General features: G+C 35.7%; 1 protein-coding gene across 1 annotated transcript in view; it reads left to right on the forward strand.

Annotated features, from left to right (window-relative positions):
- Positions 1-19,364, forward strand: part of LOC127620123 (zinc finger protein 704) — a 67,132-nt gene that overhangs the window by 34,600 nt on the left and 13,168 nt on the right. Inside the window, exons 3-5 of the mRNA XM_052093227.1 lie at positions 7,608-7,711; positions 8,464-8,705; positions 11,721-11,821. Of these exons, the coding sequence (XP_051949187.1) occupies positions 7,608-7,711; positions 8,464-8,705; positions 11,721-11,821 (447 nt within the window). The remainder of the gene's footprint in view (positions 1-7,607; positions 7,712-8,463; positions 8,706-11,720; positions 11,822-19,364) is intronic.

Raw genomic sequence — 19,364 nt, forward strand, 5'->3', positions numbered from 1 at the left:
TATTTTGATTAATTGTTTAGCTCTAAGAGAGAGGATACCAGATCATGGAGTTGGGTGGTAGAGAATTTAGTACTAGAGGTGTGAATATTCACTTGCCTCACGATTCGATTCAGAGGGTAACAATTCGATTATAAAATAGCTGCATTTTGTTGGGTGAAAGCATATTTATTATCAAGCTAATTTTTCTACTTATCTTGGTAAAAAAAACAAAATGTTCCCAAATATCTGCTTTCATGAAGTTAGGTACATTTTTAAGCATCGGCTGCTGCTCTCCCTCTGCCATGTCTCCTATCTACGAACATCAGACACAAGTAACTTTTATAGGCAACTTTTTTACTTGTATTAAATAAGACTACTTACTTTATTTAAAAACAGTACGTCATATACTGTATATGATATTTAATTACATTTTTAAAAAATAGATTCTTTTCTGGAGTCTAGATTTTCTTGAAAATTTGTATATGGATTTTAGTGTCACAGAGACAAACTTTTAAATATATCGGCATAAAGACAGCTTGTTCTGATCAAGAACCGCCCACTTACACAGGAAGGGTCTGTCTGGCCAACATAGTCTCATGACAACTAGTAATAATTTGTAGGAGATGGCAAACTTGTAAGATACCATATGACTTGGCTCGTACGAAAAGGAAAGACATTTAAAACAACCAACCAAATCAACAAACATAGTTTCAAATTGAAACAATACAGGCACCAAATCCTCTTATTCAACTCTTTATTTCAAGAAAGGAAATGTCTGTGAACAAAGATGGTTACTCATTACATATTTATAACATAACTTGTAAGATGCTTCCCTCGTCTTGTTCCAAACCGTGATGTTTCCATTCAAGTTATTTTCCTATTAAAATCATGGTTAGGTTTAGAGTTTGTGTAAAGGATTAGACTTTATAGTTAGGTTTTGGTTTGGGCTAGTGGTTCAACTTTTAGTAATTTCGAAAAATTGGTAATAACGTTGTTTGTCCCTGCCGCAGAAAAAAAATAACAATTGCAGCAATAGAGCTGTCACTATTATGACATTTTGCTGACAATTAATTTTCAAACAAATAATTGCTATTATGACGATTAATTGTCTCTTTTAGGGCTTTCACGATTAATTGTCATATAAATTGTCATATATCTTTAGGTGCGTGTATATATTTAACTTAAAATATATACATCAAATAATAAAATAGGGCTATTTGATTTCCTTTTTAGGCTTTAAAACTATATGAATAACATATAATAATATTTATAAATACTTACAATATGTCTCTCTTTTTGGTCAACTTTAGTTTTGGGCAATTTTATATTTACACTGTTGTTTTTGGAACTCATTAAAACAATTATATTTAATTGTTTTATTACAAAATGTAATAAAAAATATTTTGTATTATATTAAGCAATTGTAAAGTATTTCTGTCCTAGTTTCTTCACTTTCACACAGCATTTTAATTTTCATTGATTAAACCCACTTGTCCTTATTTCTTATGAAGTAAAACCTTTGAGATTTCATAATTTTTTGTGAATAAAATCTGTGTGTGCCTCTTCCTCTGTTTCACTCCGTGTCTTTAGCAATGGGTGAATGAACCTGTTTTGACCAGAAACATTTGCCATTACTCAATTGTTAAATTAAATTGAAACCAGAGCGCTTTGTGTTCATTATCTTCGTTTGTTTATATTTTGAAAGTTTGGCGGGAGACTCCACTGATGGCGTGCGTATCAGAGTGCTTGAGAAGCGCTTCACATGCTCTTCCGGACAGGATCTGCTCTGGTTGCAGCTCAGTGACTCTCGGAGTTCAACTGAATGACACGCAAACGTGCCATTCATGGCATTTATATACTGTATTTGCATTCAAATGTGATTAGATCTCAAATAAATGTGGTTAGAGCAAATAACTGCAGTCAGACGATTATTTAATAATCGTAAAAGGCCTACACAGCAATAATGTATTGGCATGCACACCAATATGCTGATAACTACTAAAAATCAGCTTATTCAAAAAACTGACATGGCATAAAAATCGTGTTTACCTGAGACTTGAAATCATTGGGTTATTTTCTGCTTTTGATGTAAAACATAAATGGACATGTGCACAACACTTCATGATGGTAAAGGTGTTTACATGCAACATGAAACTGGAGTAATGGGCAAAAATCTACCTGCGTTGATCTGTTTATGCTTAAATTAATAATCTGGTTCAATACAAGTTAAGCTCAAACGACAGAATTGGTGGCATAATATTGATTACTATGAAGGGTTCTTGATTTAGTTTGACTATGCGTCACTTCAAGAGCACAAATACTTATCAGTAACTTCCACTACCTATAGTGTAAACCAAGTGTACTGTCATTGGATATACGTACGGGCCAATTCGTGACCTATTTATTCTGGTGTGAGGAAATACTTTGCTTCTCTACAATTACTGCACTTGGCTCTGGTTCCTGTTACCACACCTCATATTTTCACATATGTGCACTTCCTGAAAGAATATATAAAGCACACTGTAAAGATATTGCACAGGAAATTGAAAGAAAACAACCCATATTTGCTGCCGCTATTTAATTTTTATGGTATGTGACATTGATTCGATCTGTACAATGCCGTAGATAAACGCCATAGCCCTGTCCATGGTCGCATCTGACAGTCAAAGATCGCAGTCACAATGCTACATGTTTACAGCAGGTTAACATTTCTAAAGTCTTAATGTCTTTAATGCATATTTGTCCCATGTCGTATGCAGATTTTTATATCGCTGGCAGTTGCAGCGTTGCTCGTGATAACAGTACACAGGAGCTCATGGCGAGAGGCTTGATGTGTCTGATTTATTGCCCATTATTTCGACGGAAATTAGCATCATACACTAGTGACTGTAATAAACGATGGGCGGCATGGCTCAGTCCAACTTCAAAGGCATCTCTCCTCTGCCTCCTGCTCTCTGCTCTCACTCCACGCTCAAAACAAAGAGAACGGGGAAGGGAGGGCTGCAGGGGAGGAGCTGTGCACTCTGGTTTTTTGGGGAATTCCCCATGCACTCCTTTAACCGCTCTATTATTTTATAGTTATCAGTGTTTACTGATGCTGAAATGCTCTCACTGATATGTGAATGGAGTGCGATTTACACATTTACACATTTATGCATTTGGCAGACGCTTTTATCCAAAGCGACTTACAGTGCATTTATTACAGGGACAATCCCCCCGGAACAATGGTGGTGGCCGTGGGGTTCGAACCAACGACCTTCTGATTAACAGCCCTGTGCTTTAGCCACTATGCCACCACCATATTTTAAATATACATTTAAATGTAGATATTTGTTTTTAAATTGCATGTTGTTTTATGAGCAACCAATCCGAAATTATGCTAATTTTAGATTTACAAACCTTTAGTACACAAAACATTTCTTGCTTCATTTTGAGTCGGACATTATTTGAGATTGAAAGTAATGATTGCAGTTCAGTAACAGTTTCAGTGAGTTCATTCTTTGAAGCATTCATCTGAATGATTCAAACCAATAACTCTTTTAGAGCGCTTTATTAAAGGAACTGGCTCATATGATTCATTGCATACTGTAGATACACTATTCAAGCTTAATGTTTGTTTTTGAGTGCAAACAATCCAATAGAAAGACGTGTTTCCTTTACATTCATTTATCTTTTTATTTAATAATATTCGATTCAGTCACAACTTGGGTAAAAAAAGATTTCTTTAGGTTAGCATTGAGAAAAACATTGTTTAATTGGCTATTTTTAGTTAACCCAAGAATGAAAATACTGTCATAATTGACTCCAAACAGGTATGACTTTATATTCCGTGGAACACAAAAGGTGACACTTTAAAAGTCTTCACATGGTTTATTTGCCAAATAATAAAAATTAGTCTGTCAAGCTAAAAAAAAAAAGGACAAAACCACAGTAAAATGTATTGATAAAACCACTTTGTGTGATGAAAAGAATGAAATTTAAGTCATTATGCTCTCTCAAATCAAGTCAAGCCATTAATGAAGCACTAAAATCTAATAGGGCGGCTTTGTCAAAAACATCAAACCAATGAGATTTCATATTAGATATTGAGATATGAAATTGAAAGACATATATGCCATATTTGATTTCAGTTCTATATTAATGATATAATTTGATGTTGAATAACAACTAATATTTTCTGTTCATTGCACAAAATGTTCGAATGGCTTTAGAAGACTATAATACATTAGTTGTATCGATTGATTTCACTGTGGTACTTTGTCATTTTTCAAGCATGCTTGACAGACCAGAATCACTATTCACTTTCATTAAATAGTAATTAAACCCTGTGAAGACTTATAAAAATTTCCTTTGAGGTCCATGTAAGAAAATCATACAGGTTTTTAAGCAACATTAATAATACATTAGGGTGAGTATGGACACAAATAGTAACAAGGTTGAATAGACCCACGGTGATTAAATGAAGAAGACAGACATTGGCTTGGGAAAATGACTGTAATGCAATCAGTTTGTTATTATATCCCCCTAAACCACATTTATGTTTGAAACTGGAAACATCTTTGCAGTTCCCTGCCAGTGTGGGTGCAGGGCCCCCTCAATGGACTCATTAAAGACAAAGGTCCAGATGTCTGCGAAAGGTACTGATGCCTGTGCTGTGGGATAGCCTTTCTCTAGCCACCCACTCACTCGTTTGTCTTGCAAGTTTGGACAGCTACAAAAAGTTGGCACATCTGTCCACTGAATCGCAACAGATGTTGGCTGACTGCCTCCCCCTCCTGGCTGATGGCCATCTCACCCATTTACCCCATGACAAAAACCCCAGTTACTGTTAGCCTCCTGTAAATGAGGGTGGCCATGGGAAAGAATAAAGAGCATTAATAGACCCTTAGACCTAGGTAATTCATAACCAGGCTTATTTTTTACCACAGGTTCATTAATTTATACCCCATGATTGGAAATAAGCAGAAAAGAGCATATGTTTATATTGTCCCTCTCTCATTTCGGGACACAATGAGAAAACCGAAGATGGGTTCCCAGTGATTGGAGATGAGAGTAAGCCAATGACAAATGAAGGACTGTACTGTCTTTAGTTTTAAGCACAGCATCTGTCTGTTCTTTTCTGTTTGAGACTCCCATAGCTTCATGGCTGAAGAAATTCCAGAGTTTAAAGTGACTGTGGGAATAGAAGCCATAATGTATCTGTAACACTTTACAATAAGGTTAAATTTGTTAACATTAGTAAATGACTTGAACTAACAAATAACAATATTTATTGATCTTGGTTAATATTAATGTAATAAAATATCATGGTTTATTATTCGTTCAAGTTCATAATGTATTAATTATATTCGTATTAACTAATATTAATGTATACAACTTTTAAATATAAAAATGTATTACTATATGTTAAAATTAACATTAAACAACATTAATAAGTGCTGTAAAAGTGTTGTTCAGTGTTAATGTTAACTAATGTATTTACCAATGTTAACAAAAACAACCTTATTCTAAAGTGTTACTGATGCTCTTATTTACCCCAAAGTCTTAAAAATGGAGCTAACCAACATGTGGCTCCCAACATGTTAATGTGATTCTATAAATTCCTCTTCATGCCATTCCAAATTCCAGCTTGTGGGCTTTGGCATTCCAATTCAACTTCCAACTTATTAATTGAAAGGGAGAAAATTCTTAAATTCTGAGATGTGCCCAAACTTGCTGCAATAGTGCTTGTTGAAGCAGCCCTCATGCAGAGTGTTTGTGCTTGGAAGCAGGGAATTAGTCAAGTTGGCTGGATGATGGCAACAGTGTGGATGCCCAGCCGGATATATCATTCGCCTTCTCATTTAATTACCATTAATAAACGTGGGGCTGCATTAACTTCTGTGGCTTGATAAGGACACTAATGACTTGTGTCATTTGGGACTCCCGAGTTCCCTTCTTTTTGTTTGAAAGTAGCAATATATCACATGGTAATTACATAGGTTCTAATGTGTTTTTTTTAATTTACAATATTTCATTGGATAAGCGATATTAAAGCTCCTGATTAACTGCTGTCCGGGAGCACCAGCGTGGCATTATTTGAAGCTCCATCACACTCATCTTGCTTTCCCAAGGTGACCAGGAAGTGGCTGTAATAGTGGGATCCTGGGATAAGTGACATCGGAAGACAACGGTTGCCTGGCGTGATTTATCCAAAAGCCGTAATGACATCATTCTCACAACACAAGAAACATAAATTAGGATTTCTCTAATGGATACCCAGTCCACTCTGTCAGTCAGGGGTCTCTCTCACTTTCTTGCTTATGAGAATTCATGCTGTGCTTTGGCAGGGCAGCTCAGGTTTTCCCAAGAGAGAATGTGCTTCTCTGAGCTGACAGGTGAGAAGATTTATTACACCTTCTGCACATCAACACATTCATTCTCTATCCTTCGATCACAGGAAAGACAATGCCAGTTCGAGATTTTACAATGCCCTTCTCTGGATAAAAACAGTGACACATATTTCGTTCAAGGCTTGCGTGCCATTCAGCATTGATTTGAGAATGCCTTTTCAATTCTTATTGATTTCCTAATTAGAGTTGAATTTTATTTGTGGTAGCAAACAGTATGCGAAAGTGTAAATACAATTTTAATTTAAAAGGATAGTTCACCCATTTACTCACTCTCATGTTGTTTCAAACCTTTATGACTTTCTTTTTTCTTTGGAACCAAAAAGGAGATTTTTATCCTCAGTCACCATCCACTTTTCATTGCATTTTTTTTCCATACAATAAAAGTGAATGGTGACCAAGGCTTTCAGTCCCAAACATTCTGCTATTGTTCCAAAGAAGGAAGAAAGTCATACAGGTTTAAATCCACACAAAATTGAGTAAATGTGAACATGTAAAGCCATGAGATAGGCTGGTCATTATTATTATCACTATCATAAAGAAACATGCCGTTACACTGTGCTTGTATGAGTGATTAGAGTCATTTGTCAGGGCAGATGTTCCGAGTCTGTCCATCACATGAACGCTGTGCAATGTGGCTATAGAGATCCCACAACAATGAACATAAGCAGCTGCCACTGAACCTCGGAGCAACTCGCTGTAATTTGTATGGACTGGATTATGAAAAACAGCTGGTTGCTTCGCGATCATCCTTTGGACTATGTGTGTCCTAAACTTCCAGTATAGTCACAGAAACACTACTGTAATAAAGCACCATCCTTTGGATCATTGAAAATTCCAGGGTGTTTCTCAGACAGAATAAGGGGCCATTCACACCAAATGCGTTTTTGCTTTAGTATGCACTGTTTTCTTTTTAAATGTTATTTCTGCATAAACATGCAGACATGCAGATTTTTGACTGCTGCAACAACTGTGTGTCATGAAACACTTTCTGTTGCATTCTGTTGCACTGTGTCCAGGGTGTAACCCTGGTGTCCTGGCCAATTTTGCTTACTGGTCTTTATCTATCATGGCCTCCTTATCATCCTAATATACACATGGATTGGATATATCACTCTCTGTCTCCTCTCCACTCATGGTGGTTAAAAGTATTATCCCTTTGTGAAGTGCTTCGAGTGTTAGAAAAGCCATATAAATGGAATAAATAAATCAAGTGATGTTTCTTGCTTCATCTTACAGGAAATCAGAGGAAGAATTGGACATGGACAAAGTGACAGCCGCCATGGTGCTGACCAGCCTGTCCACTAGTCCATTGGTGCGCAGTCCTCCTGTAAAGGTTAGCGGTAAGTGTCTTCAAAACACAACTAAAGTCTTCTTTGAACTGCAGAGATAGCAAGCTTTTGACTTAGCAGTTTCCTGTTTTCATTGTCACATGAAACAGCACAGGTTCATCTGTTATGAAAGATTTTTGTTGTCTTGTCTTCAAGCTTTTATATAACAGGTGCCTGGTAGCTCAGTGAGTAAAGACGCTGACTACCACTTCTGGAGTTCACGAGTTCGAATCCCAGGGCGGGCTGAGTGACTCCAGCCAGGTCCCCTAAGCAACCAAATTGGCCTGGGTGCTAGGGAGGGTAGAGTCACATGGGTAACCTGTGTTTGCTAGGCTACCTTTCAAACTTTAACATAAATTAGCTCTGCTATGAATGGCAAACTCTTAGCAAACAATGTGAGTAACAATGCCCAGACATGTTACTTAATAGGTATTAATATGTAAACGTGGGTGGTCATTTGTAAAAGGGATCCTCTTTGTGATGTCACAGTCCTGTTTTACATGATAAGGTCCCTTTAAGACTTTGATGAGGATGGGCTATATTTTTTGGGCTTTTATGTAATATAATTAGAATTTTAACTTCAAGGTGCATTTATGTTACGTTACAGCACCACTGCATAGTGAGAGTTACTCCTCTCGCTATTTGTTACTCCTCATTACACTTAATTAAAAATGTTTATTGTTTTATAAAGCTGTATATGTAGTTCCTTGATGATTATTCTTGCTATAAATGTCTTCTTACCTTGAACCATTCTGTCCATACAGAAAGTCTAAATGGGTCTTGGAAGGATGGAGGCTTCACCCCGTCAAGCTACAGCAGCAGTGGGTACTGGAGTTGGAGCGCGCCCAGTGACCAGTCCAACTCCTCGACGCCGTCACCACCCCTGTCCGCTGACAGCTTCAAACCCTTCCGCATGCCCAGCCTCAACGGCCCGCTGGACGACAACATTGATGAGCATGACGGGAACAGCTTGCTATTCGATGAGCCCATCCCCCGCAAACGCAAGGTGAGCTGCTGTCATCTCACCTTCACTTATGGAGATTTAATCAGGCATAACTCACTTAAATGACACCATAGGTAGAGAGGATGGAGAAAGTTAATAGATTTACAACGAGCTGCATGGAAATCTGCAGCCACCTTGCTGTGGTTTGTGATCCTGAAAATAAAATGCAAATGCAGTTTTGAGTGAGACAAAGACCCATACACTTGCTGCGTCCGAAGATCCATACTTTTCTATTAAAAAGAGAATGCCAAAAACAGTATCCAAATGGAGTAGGATGTCCGAATCCTCAGTGCTGATAAAATAGTAAGCGAGAAATACCCAGAAGACCTATTATTTCCGGCGAGATTCTGAAGTGCGGATCGACTGGACAGTTTATGATCCCTTGTGAGCTGAGGAGACATCATGGTCCTTCTCAACTCTTAAGTGCTATGTCTGCCAAGAAAGTTGTCCCTTTTTTAAATGGTGCAAAATCAGAGAAGATTATTTTGACGGTTGTTGTTAATACCATGTCCCCGGATGAAGTATGTCTGGAATCTATTCATACTACTCGCATGCATATAAAGAACATCAGGTTTTACCAGCCGAGAAGTGCGTCCTTCATAAAAACATTACATACTCTGACAGTACGTGTCTTCTAATCGCTAATTCTAATTTCTAATTACAAAAAATATAAAAATGTTTTCAAAACGGCTTTCTAAAAAAATCCTCCATCTGTCATTGATCAAAGTCCCGCCCTAACTCATGACATTGGTCTGGTCAATGTTATTGTCTCTTGAGACGGGTCACTCAAAACAAACAGAGGAATTTTCATAGTGCCACAGAGACACCTTGTTTACAGTTTTCATGAAAATTAACCTTTAAATACAGTATTTTCTGTTTTTTAAAGGCCTTGAAAATGCAGGGGTTGTAGGACGCATATTTATATTTGTGAGTGTGAGAATTCGGTCCTAAATTTAAAGTACTGTAAGTAAGACTGCCATGTTTTATGACACATATCATCAATGAAATATATCAGATTATTAAAGGACTCTTGTGACACATATTTCTTAACTTTTAATAACATACTGTCCTCTTTGATATGTGGCTTATTTGGGAAGCGCCTTTTCTAGAAGTGATGATGGTGTGTACAAAGACCATTTACTTGACTATACAAAGACAAGTTATCAATGAACTAGGCTATTCACAGGCACCAATCTACTTCATCTTCCTATTTTTCAGCTATGTTGTCAGGTGCTTCACAGATTCTGTCACTCTTCCCTCATTTTGGGGAATGAATAGGACTTCCTTATCTTCATTATTGTCACTCTCTCAGGACTCCAGGAGAACAGAAGTGCCAATATGTGTCATTGCTTTGTTTACGTTATATCTGTCATTATCCATGCTTTTGATAAGGAAGTAATAAATATGCATTTCTATATATATATATATATATATATATATATATATATATATATATATATATATATATATATATATATATATATATATATTATAGTTATTATGGAGAATAATACTATACATTTATTCAAATGCATAGCCCTAAAAATGAATATATTATTATATTCTTTATTATTATAATATTATTATTATACTTACAGCCCCTACAAAAACTACTGTTGGATACCATGGCACAGTGATGAGTGATCAGATTATTAAAGGAATCTTATAGATATCATGTATTTATTTCTTGATATATTCCATGGTACTGAATGATTAACATCTTCATGTACCATGGTACTCAAAGGTTCATCTCAAAACAACATCATATTATCATGGTACTATGTCTAAAAGCCACCTTTGTACAGGTATTGTATCAGATGGTTAAACCATGGTACTTTGATAAATACTGTGGTGCTGAATGATTACCAATTTCAGGTGTCATGGTTTTACAACATATTACAATGGTACCAAGTTTAAAAACCATGATAGTACCTTGGTTATGTCATAGGATCATGTTTTAATATAATGGTACTTTGATATACACCATTGTACTGAATGATTAATGCACCATGGGATTTACATGGTGCTCCAAGGTGCCACTTACAAGACCTCAGAAAAAAAAAAATACCATGGTACTACCTTGGTATTTGTTCTGTGAAGGTACTTTTTTGTAAGGGACATCCAGAAATTAGAATTCGTGAAATGATATAGATGTTAGTGAAGAGCGAGAGGCATAGTTAAAGAAGCAGTTATCTACGTACATCGGTCTCATTTCCAGCCATGTGCGATCCTTTATTAGATTAATTTGTTCCAAATTGGTATGAAATGATTAGCTGCCTCCTCAGCCATCAATCAATCATATTCCTGTGTCATTCCTGGTAGCATCTTCTAAAGAATACTTGCAAACTGAAGACAAATGGCAGAGTTTGCTGCTTTGACCTTCAACTGCCTTCTAGTTGATTTCAACACAAGGAAACCAGCCAGTTTGAGTTCTGTTATTAATTAGTAGCTGGTTTATAGCACTAGGAATTGGGGGCTCTGTTGTCATCCAGGGTCATGACGAGTTGATTAAACAGGAAAGAGCTCTTTTGTTTGCCAGACAAATACAATGGCCATCTTGTGAAAATAAAATGTGCGTCTCGACAATGGTAAACAAACTACCTTATGACACAGAGTATAAAAGTATATGTCGATCGAAGTATTAAGACTTTAATTTTCGCTTATGCTCACTTGCTCTTTCAGCTTGAGAGCAAGTTTTGGCGTGGATGCTACTGTTCTCAAATGACAATTCTGTAAGTAGTGTTGGCACATAGTGTAAAAAAAAAGCATGAGCTCTGAAGACTTCACCAAGGTGTCACTCTCAATGCCGACCAATTACCAGACTCTGACTAGAGCAAGAGAGACATGAGGATGGGTGTCTTGCTGGTCCCTGAGCTGTTACTGCTTAATGGAAGGAAAGAGAGATTACAGGGCTTTTTTCTTCCCATCAGACCTTTGTGAAACGCTGAATGCAGGGGAGAAGAGGTCTGCCAGTTGATGTGGATGAGTTTTCTCACTGTGCAACTTTTTCTCTCACAGAACTCCATGAAAGTGATGTTCAAGTGCTTGTGGAAGAACTGTGGGAAGGTCTTGAGCACAGCTGCTGGGATCCAGAGGCACATTCGAACTGTCCATCTCGGGTAAGGCATATTGGCCCTGGCATACAGTGGGGTAAAAAAGTCTTAAGACAGTATAGAAATGCTGTGTGAAAGTTAAGACATGATTACAGAAATATAGTAATCTTGTTAATTATAATAATAGCAATAATAATAAGGTATTATATTGCAATAATATAATATTATTAATATAATATTCAAGATGAATGGATCCCGAAAAGTGAGCTGAGACCCTATAACAAGTTCCTCTGTGTTTCACTTTTATTTTTAATTTTCTTATTTTTAAATACAGTAATGCCATGTTCTTTTGATTTGGGATAATATGAAAGTACAATAAATCTGTGTAGTAAAAATTATTCTCAAATTACATTATAATAATCTTGGTTGTAATTTTGAGCAAAATAATCATGATTATAATTTTTACCATGCATTATCGTGCAGCCCTACTGTTTATAAAAGGTCAGATTTCTTTGCTTCCATTGAAGCACACATGATGCTCTTTGGAGCATTCTCAAATTATGCTGGATATCATGAATCATCAGGGTTTTCATCAACCTTTGAAGTCCTTTTCAGCTCAAGTGTATGTTGCCATTTAAAGCAAAAGGGACAAATACAAAGAAATGCATGTCAGCTATATTCTAATTCGTAATGATTTGTTACATTTTTATTAAATTATAAGAATAGAGGCATTTTCACAGGTGGAATTTTGGACCCCACAGTATCTACAATCATGTATACGCATCATAAAAATCGACACATGTAAAAGACTTAAAATCATTAATTTGTCACTTGAACAAAAGTTTTCCACAGCCAAAATTACATTTCATGTCCAAATTTTTATGGTTTTATTCTGTCTCTGGGCAGACATGTATCACAGTGGACTCTGGATAGCCAATATTGTGACATAAGAGAGAGCAGACTGCTCCTGATTCAGTGTCAAAACGTGAGAGTAATTCCAGCAGGTTTATCACCACAATTAGTTGCTGGCTGGCAGAAAGTAATGACAGGCAAGGCCAGATAATAATGAAGGAAGGTCTATGGTACCCTCACTTTATATCTAATTAAACCACAAAAATGTCAGTACTGCTGGGAGATACCAGATGGATTTTTGAGAGTGTCTAATATTTCTTTAAGTTGTAAAGTGTGGTTCAGTGGAAGGACATGAGGAACTTAAAGCAGCCTATGTTTTATACCTTATGGAGCTATTGAAACAATGAGAATAATATTTAGTATACCATATCATATTCCACTTCACTATACTAATAACATACAGCACAATAATATATGGACAATTTTACAGAATTTGTGCAAATCCAAAGGTGGAAACATTTATTTCCCCCCAAAACTGTGACCATGTATATATTGTACCATATTGTAAAAGTACAGTCACTTTTCATATTATATTTTCAGAATTTTTTGTAATTTTTTCTTTTCCCAAAATATGTCACTACCGAAACATAGAAATACACCAAAATAAATGGGATTATATGTATCTAATAAGAATTTGTTTCCATCCCCCCTCTAAACATTATTTTTAAGAATTTTTCTAAAATATTTTTATAGCCAAATAATTAAGAAATTACACTTTTAACACATTTCAAAGTTCAATTTAGAAGTTTACTAAAAATGCTGATTTTCTCTGTAAAATATATACACTTCATGATGCTGATTTGAGAGTTAATTATTCGTGAAACTAAATATATATTTAATCAATCATTATCATAAACTTTTAGTTAATAACAAAATTTTCCTTTATTAATGAAATAAAAGGGTTTCGGTAGTGACTTCATTGTTTTGGTAGTGACATTTTGACATTTTGTTTGAAAGGTTGTGTCATTTTCCCTAAAATAATTAGCATAATCTTACAAAAAAAATGCTTTGTTTAAAAAATTACAAACACAAAAATGTTATGATAAATAAAATGTAGTGATAAATAATTAAAGTCATAACAATTGTTTCTATCACCTGTATTTGGTCATACAACTTGTTTTCCATACCCATTAAAAATCGTTAAAATAATAAATCAAGTGGTTTCAGTTTAAAAAATAAAAGCTCAACCATAATATTAGAATTAAACCTAAGCTGTCTGACTTTTTGAGCACTTTGTTCACAAATTTATCCTACAAAATGTCTGTAACAAAACAAACAGATCCAACATCTCAAAGAAAAATACAAGCAGGAAGTGAGACTGCATCCCTGTTCATCATGGCCGTATGGTGAGTAGTTCGATCCCATAATTTTGGGTGTGGCTAAAATCAGGCTAAAACAATACCATACTATACTCAACTATACTCTAGCGTACAGTGCTCTACTTAACTGTACTGTAACATACCACTATACTACCTTTTACTATTCAACACTAATCTGTGGTACCATACCATACAATACACTCTGCTTTCCTAAATCACCCCCTACTATACTGTGATATACTATACTGTACTAGGCTATACTCCAGCTATACTTCACTTTATTATAATGTACTATAACTATACTGTAACACATTTTACAATACTAAACTCCACTTCACTAAAATACCATTCCATACTTTACTATGCTATAGTCCACTTCACTATACTGTAGAATACTATACTCCTTCACTATACCATACAATAGTCTACTTCACTATACTGTAGAGTACTATAATAAACTGTACTATACTATACCATACTATAGTCCACTTCACTATACTGTAGAATACTATAATACACTGTACTATACTATACTCCACTTCACTATACCATACTATAGTCCACTTCACTATACTGTAGAATGCTATAATATACTGTAGTATACTATACTCCACTTTACTATACCATACTTTAGTCCACTTCACTATACTGTGGAATACTATAATATACTGTATTATACTATACTATACAATAGTCCACTTCACTATACTGTAGAATACTATAATACACTGTACTATACTATACTCCACTTCACTATACCATACTATAGTCCACTTCACTATACTGTAGAATGCTATAATATACTGTAGTATACTATACTCCACTTCACTATACCATACTTTAGTCCACTTCACTATACTGTGGAATACTATAATATACTGTATTATACTATACTATACTATAGTCCACTTCACTATACTATAGAATACTATAATATACTGTACTATACTATATTGAATAGTATATGTATGGAGTGGTGGTGGTGTAGTGGGCTAAAACACTAAACTGTTAAGCAGAAGGTTGTCGGTTCAATACCCACAGCCACCACCATTGTGTCCTTGAGCAAGGCACTTAACTCCAGGTTGCTCCAGGGGTATTGTCCCTGTAATAAGTGCACTGTAAGTCGCTTTGGATAAAAGCATCTGCCAAATGCATAAATGTAAATGTATACTCCACTTCACTATACCATACTATAGTCCACTTCACTATACTGTAGAATGCTATAATATACTGTAGTATACTATACTCCACTTCACTATACCATACTTTAGTCCACTTCACTATACTGTGGAATACTATAATATAATGTATTGTACTATACTATAGTCCACTTCACTATACTGTAGAATACTATAATACACTATATAGTCCACTTCACTATACTGTAGAATACTCTAATACACTATAGTCCACTTCACTATACCATACTATAGTCCACTTCACTGTACTATAGAATACTATAATATACTGTACTATACCATACTATAGTCCACTTCACTATACTGTGGAATACTATAATATAATGTATTATACTATTCTATAGTCCACTTCACTATACTGTAGAATACTATAATACACTATATAGTCCACTTCACTATACTGTAGAATACTATAATACACTATAGTCCACTTCACTATATCATACTATAGTCCACTTCACTGTACTATAGAATACTATAATATACCATACTATACTCCACTTCACTATACCATACTATAGTCCACTTCACTATACCATACCTTAGTCCACTTCACTATACTGTAGAATACTAAAATATACTGTACTATACTCCACTTCACTATACCATACTATAGTCCACTTCACTATACTGTAGAATACTATAATACACTATAGTCCACTTCACTATACCATACTATAGTCCACTTCACTATACTGTAGAATACTATAATACACTATAGTCCACTTCACTATACCATACTATAGTCCACTTCACTATACTGTAGAATACTATAATACACTATAGTCCACTTCACTATACCATACCTTAGTCCACTTCACTATACTGTAGAATACTAAAATATACTGTACTATACTCCACTTCACTATACCATACTATAGTCCACTTCACTATACTGTAGAATACTATAATACACTATAGTCCACTTCACTATACCATACTATAGTCCACTTCACTATACTGTAGAATACTATAATACACTATAGTCCACTTCACTATACCATACTATAGTCCACTTCACTGTACTATAGAATACTATAATATACTGTACTATACTCCACTTCACTATACCATACTATAGTCCACTTCACTATACCATACCTTAGTCCACTTCACTATACTGTAGAATACTAAAATATACTGTACTATACTCCACTTCACTATACCATAGTATAGTCCACTTCATTATATTGTAGAATACTATAATATACTATAATCCACTTCACTATACCATACTTAAGTCCACTTCACTATACTGTAGAATACTATAATACACTATAGTCCACTTCACTATACCATACTATAGTCTACTTCACTATACTGTAGAATACTATAATACACTATAGTCCACTTCACTATACCATACCTTAGTCCATTTCACTATACTGTAGAATACTAAAATATACTGTACTATACTCCACTTCACTATACCATGCTATAGTCCACTTCACTATACTGTAGAATACTATAATACACTATAGTCCTCTTCACTATACCATACTATAGTCCACTTCACTATACTGTAGAATACTATAATACACTATAGTCCACTTCACTATACCATACTATAGTCCACTTCACTGTACTATAGAATACTATAATATACTGTACTATACTCCACTTCACTATACCATACCTTAGTCCATTTCACTATACTGTAGAATACTAAAATATACTGTACTATACTCCACTTCACTATACTGTAGAATACTATAATACACTATAGTCCTCTTCACTATACCATACTATAGTCCACTTCACTATACTGTAGAATACTATAATACACTATAGTCCACTTCACTATACCATACTATAGTCCACTTCACTATACTGTAGAATACTATAATATACTATACTCCACTTCACTATACCATACTTAAGTCCACTTCACTATACTGTAGAATACTATAATACACTATGGTCCACTTCACTATACCATACTATAGTCTACTTCACTATACTGTAGAATACTATAATACACTATAGTCCACTACACTATACCATACTATAGTCCACTTCACTGTACTATAGAATACTATAATATACTGTACTATACTCCACTTCACTATACCATACTATAGTCCACTTCACTATACTGTAGAATACTATAATACACTATAGTCCACTTCACTATACCATACTATAGTCCACTTCACTGTACTATAGAATACTATAATATACTGTACTATACTCCACTTCACTATACCATACTATAGTCCACTTCACTATACTGTAGAATACTATAATACACTATAGTCCACTTCACTATACCATACTATAGTCCACTTCACTGTACTATAGAATACTATAATATACTGTACTATACTCCACTTCACTATACCATACCTTAGTCCATTTCACTATACTGTAGAATACTAAAATATACTGTACTATACTCCACTTCACTATACTGTAGAATACTATAATACACTATAGTCCTCTTCACTATACCATACTATAGTCCACTTCACTATACTGTAGAATACTATAATACACTATAGTCCACTTCACTATACCATACTATAGTCCACTTCACTATACTGTAGAATACTATAATGTACTATACTCCACTTCACTATACCATACTTAAGTCCACTTCACTATACTGTAGAATACTATAATACACTATGGTCCACTTCACTATACCATACTATAGTCTACTTCACTATACTGTAGAATACTATAATACACTATAGTCCACTACACTATACCATACTATAGTCCACTTCACTGTACTATAGAATACTATAATATACTGTACTATACTCCACTTCACTATACCATACTATAGTCCACTTCACTATACCATACCTTAGTCCATTTCACTATACTGTAGAATACTAAAATATACTGTACTATACTCCACTTCACTATACCATGCTATAGTCCACTTCACTATACTGTAGAATACTATAATACACTATAGTCCACTTCACTATACCATCCTATAGTCCACTTCACTGTACTATAGAATACTATAATATACTGTACTACACTCCACTTCACTATACCATACTATAGTCCACTTCACTATACCATACCTTAGTCCACTTCACTATACTGTAGAATACTAAAATATACTGTACTATACTCCACTTCACTATACCATACTTAAGTCCACTTCACTATACTGTAGCATAACATTTACATTTATCCATTTAGCAGACACCTTTATCCAAAGCGACTTACAGTTCACTTATTACAGGGACAATCCCCCTAGAGCAACCTGGAGTTAAGTGCCAAAATGGTCTTGGCTGTAGGGCTCAAACCGCCAACCTTCTTCTTACCAGTTCTGTGCTTCAGCCCACAACGCCACCACCACTCTTTATAATAAAACTGTAGCATACTATTATATATATTTTACTATACTATAGTCCACTTAACTATACTGTAGCACACTATACCATTCTATAGTCCACTTCACTATACAGTACAATACTATAATATACTGTACTACTCCACTTCACTATATTGTAGCATAACAAAACAGGGATGCAAACTCACGAGGGACGAAAAAAGTAAGAAAACGTTTGGTTACGCATGTAACCTCCGTTCCCCGAGGGAGGGAACGACACGTTGTGTCGGAGAAGCGACACTAGGGGTCTCTCTTGAGCGCCGATATTCACCTCTGACCTATTGAAAAGGGCCAGTGAGAGTTGGCAGTAAGTATTTGCATACCCCGCCCACGATAACGGGTATTTAAGCCGGGCAAATACGGAAGTTTAGTCAGGATTTTTCTGAGGAGCCGAAATGGTCTGGCCACAACAGTGGCTCGGTTCAGCGACATGGCGGAGGAAAGACACAACGTGTCGCTCCTCCCTCGGGAACGGAGGTTACATACGTAATCAAACGTTCTCCTTCTGTCGCTCTCTCCACGCTGTGTCGGAGAAGCTGACACTAGGGGACCCATTCCAATCTTGCCATGTGCTGAACCGTGTACGTGAACTGCCGATACAGAGGCGGGCAGGATTCATCCAGTGCCGCGCATCATCTGTACCTGGCTGCACGCACTCTTCCCCAATGCCCCATACTGAACATCGGGATCCTTCTAGTTACCCTGAGAGGGGAACAAGGCGATGTTTTCCAACATGGGAACGGGCCAGCCTGGCTGGGCCTCTTTCTCTCTATGTTTCTCGCGATAGAGCAATCACGGCCGGGCCCTTACACGCATATAGGGAA

This window comes from Xyrauchen texanus, chromosome 26, assembly GCF_025860055.1.
Source record: "Xyrauchen texanus isolate HMW12.3.18 chromosome 26, RBS_HiC_50CHRs, whole genome shotgun sequence".
NCBI lineage: Eukaryota > Metazoa > Chordata > Actinopteri > Cypriniformes > Catostomidae > Xyrauchen > Xyrauchen texanus.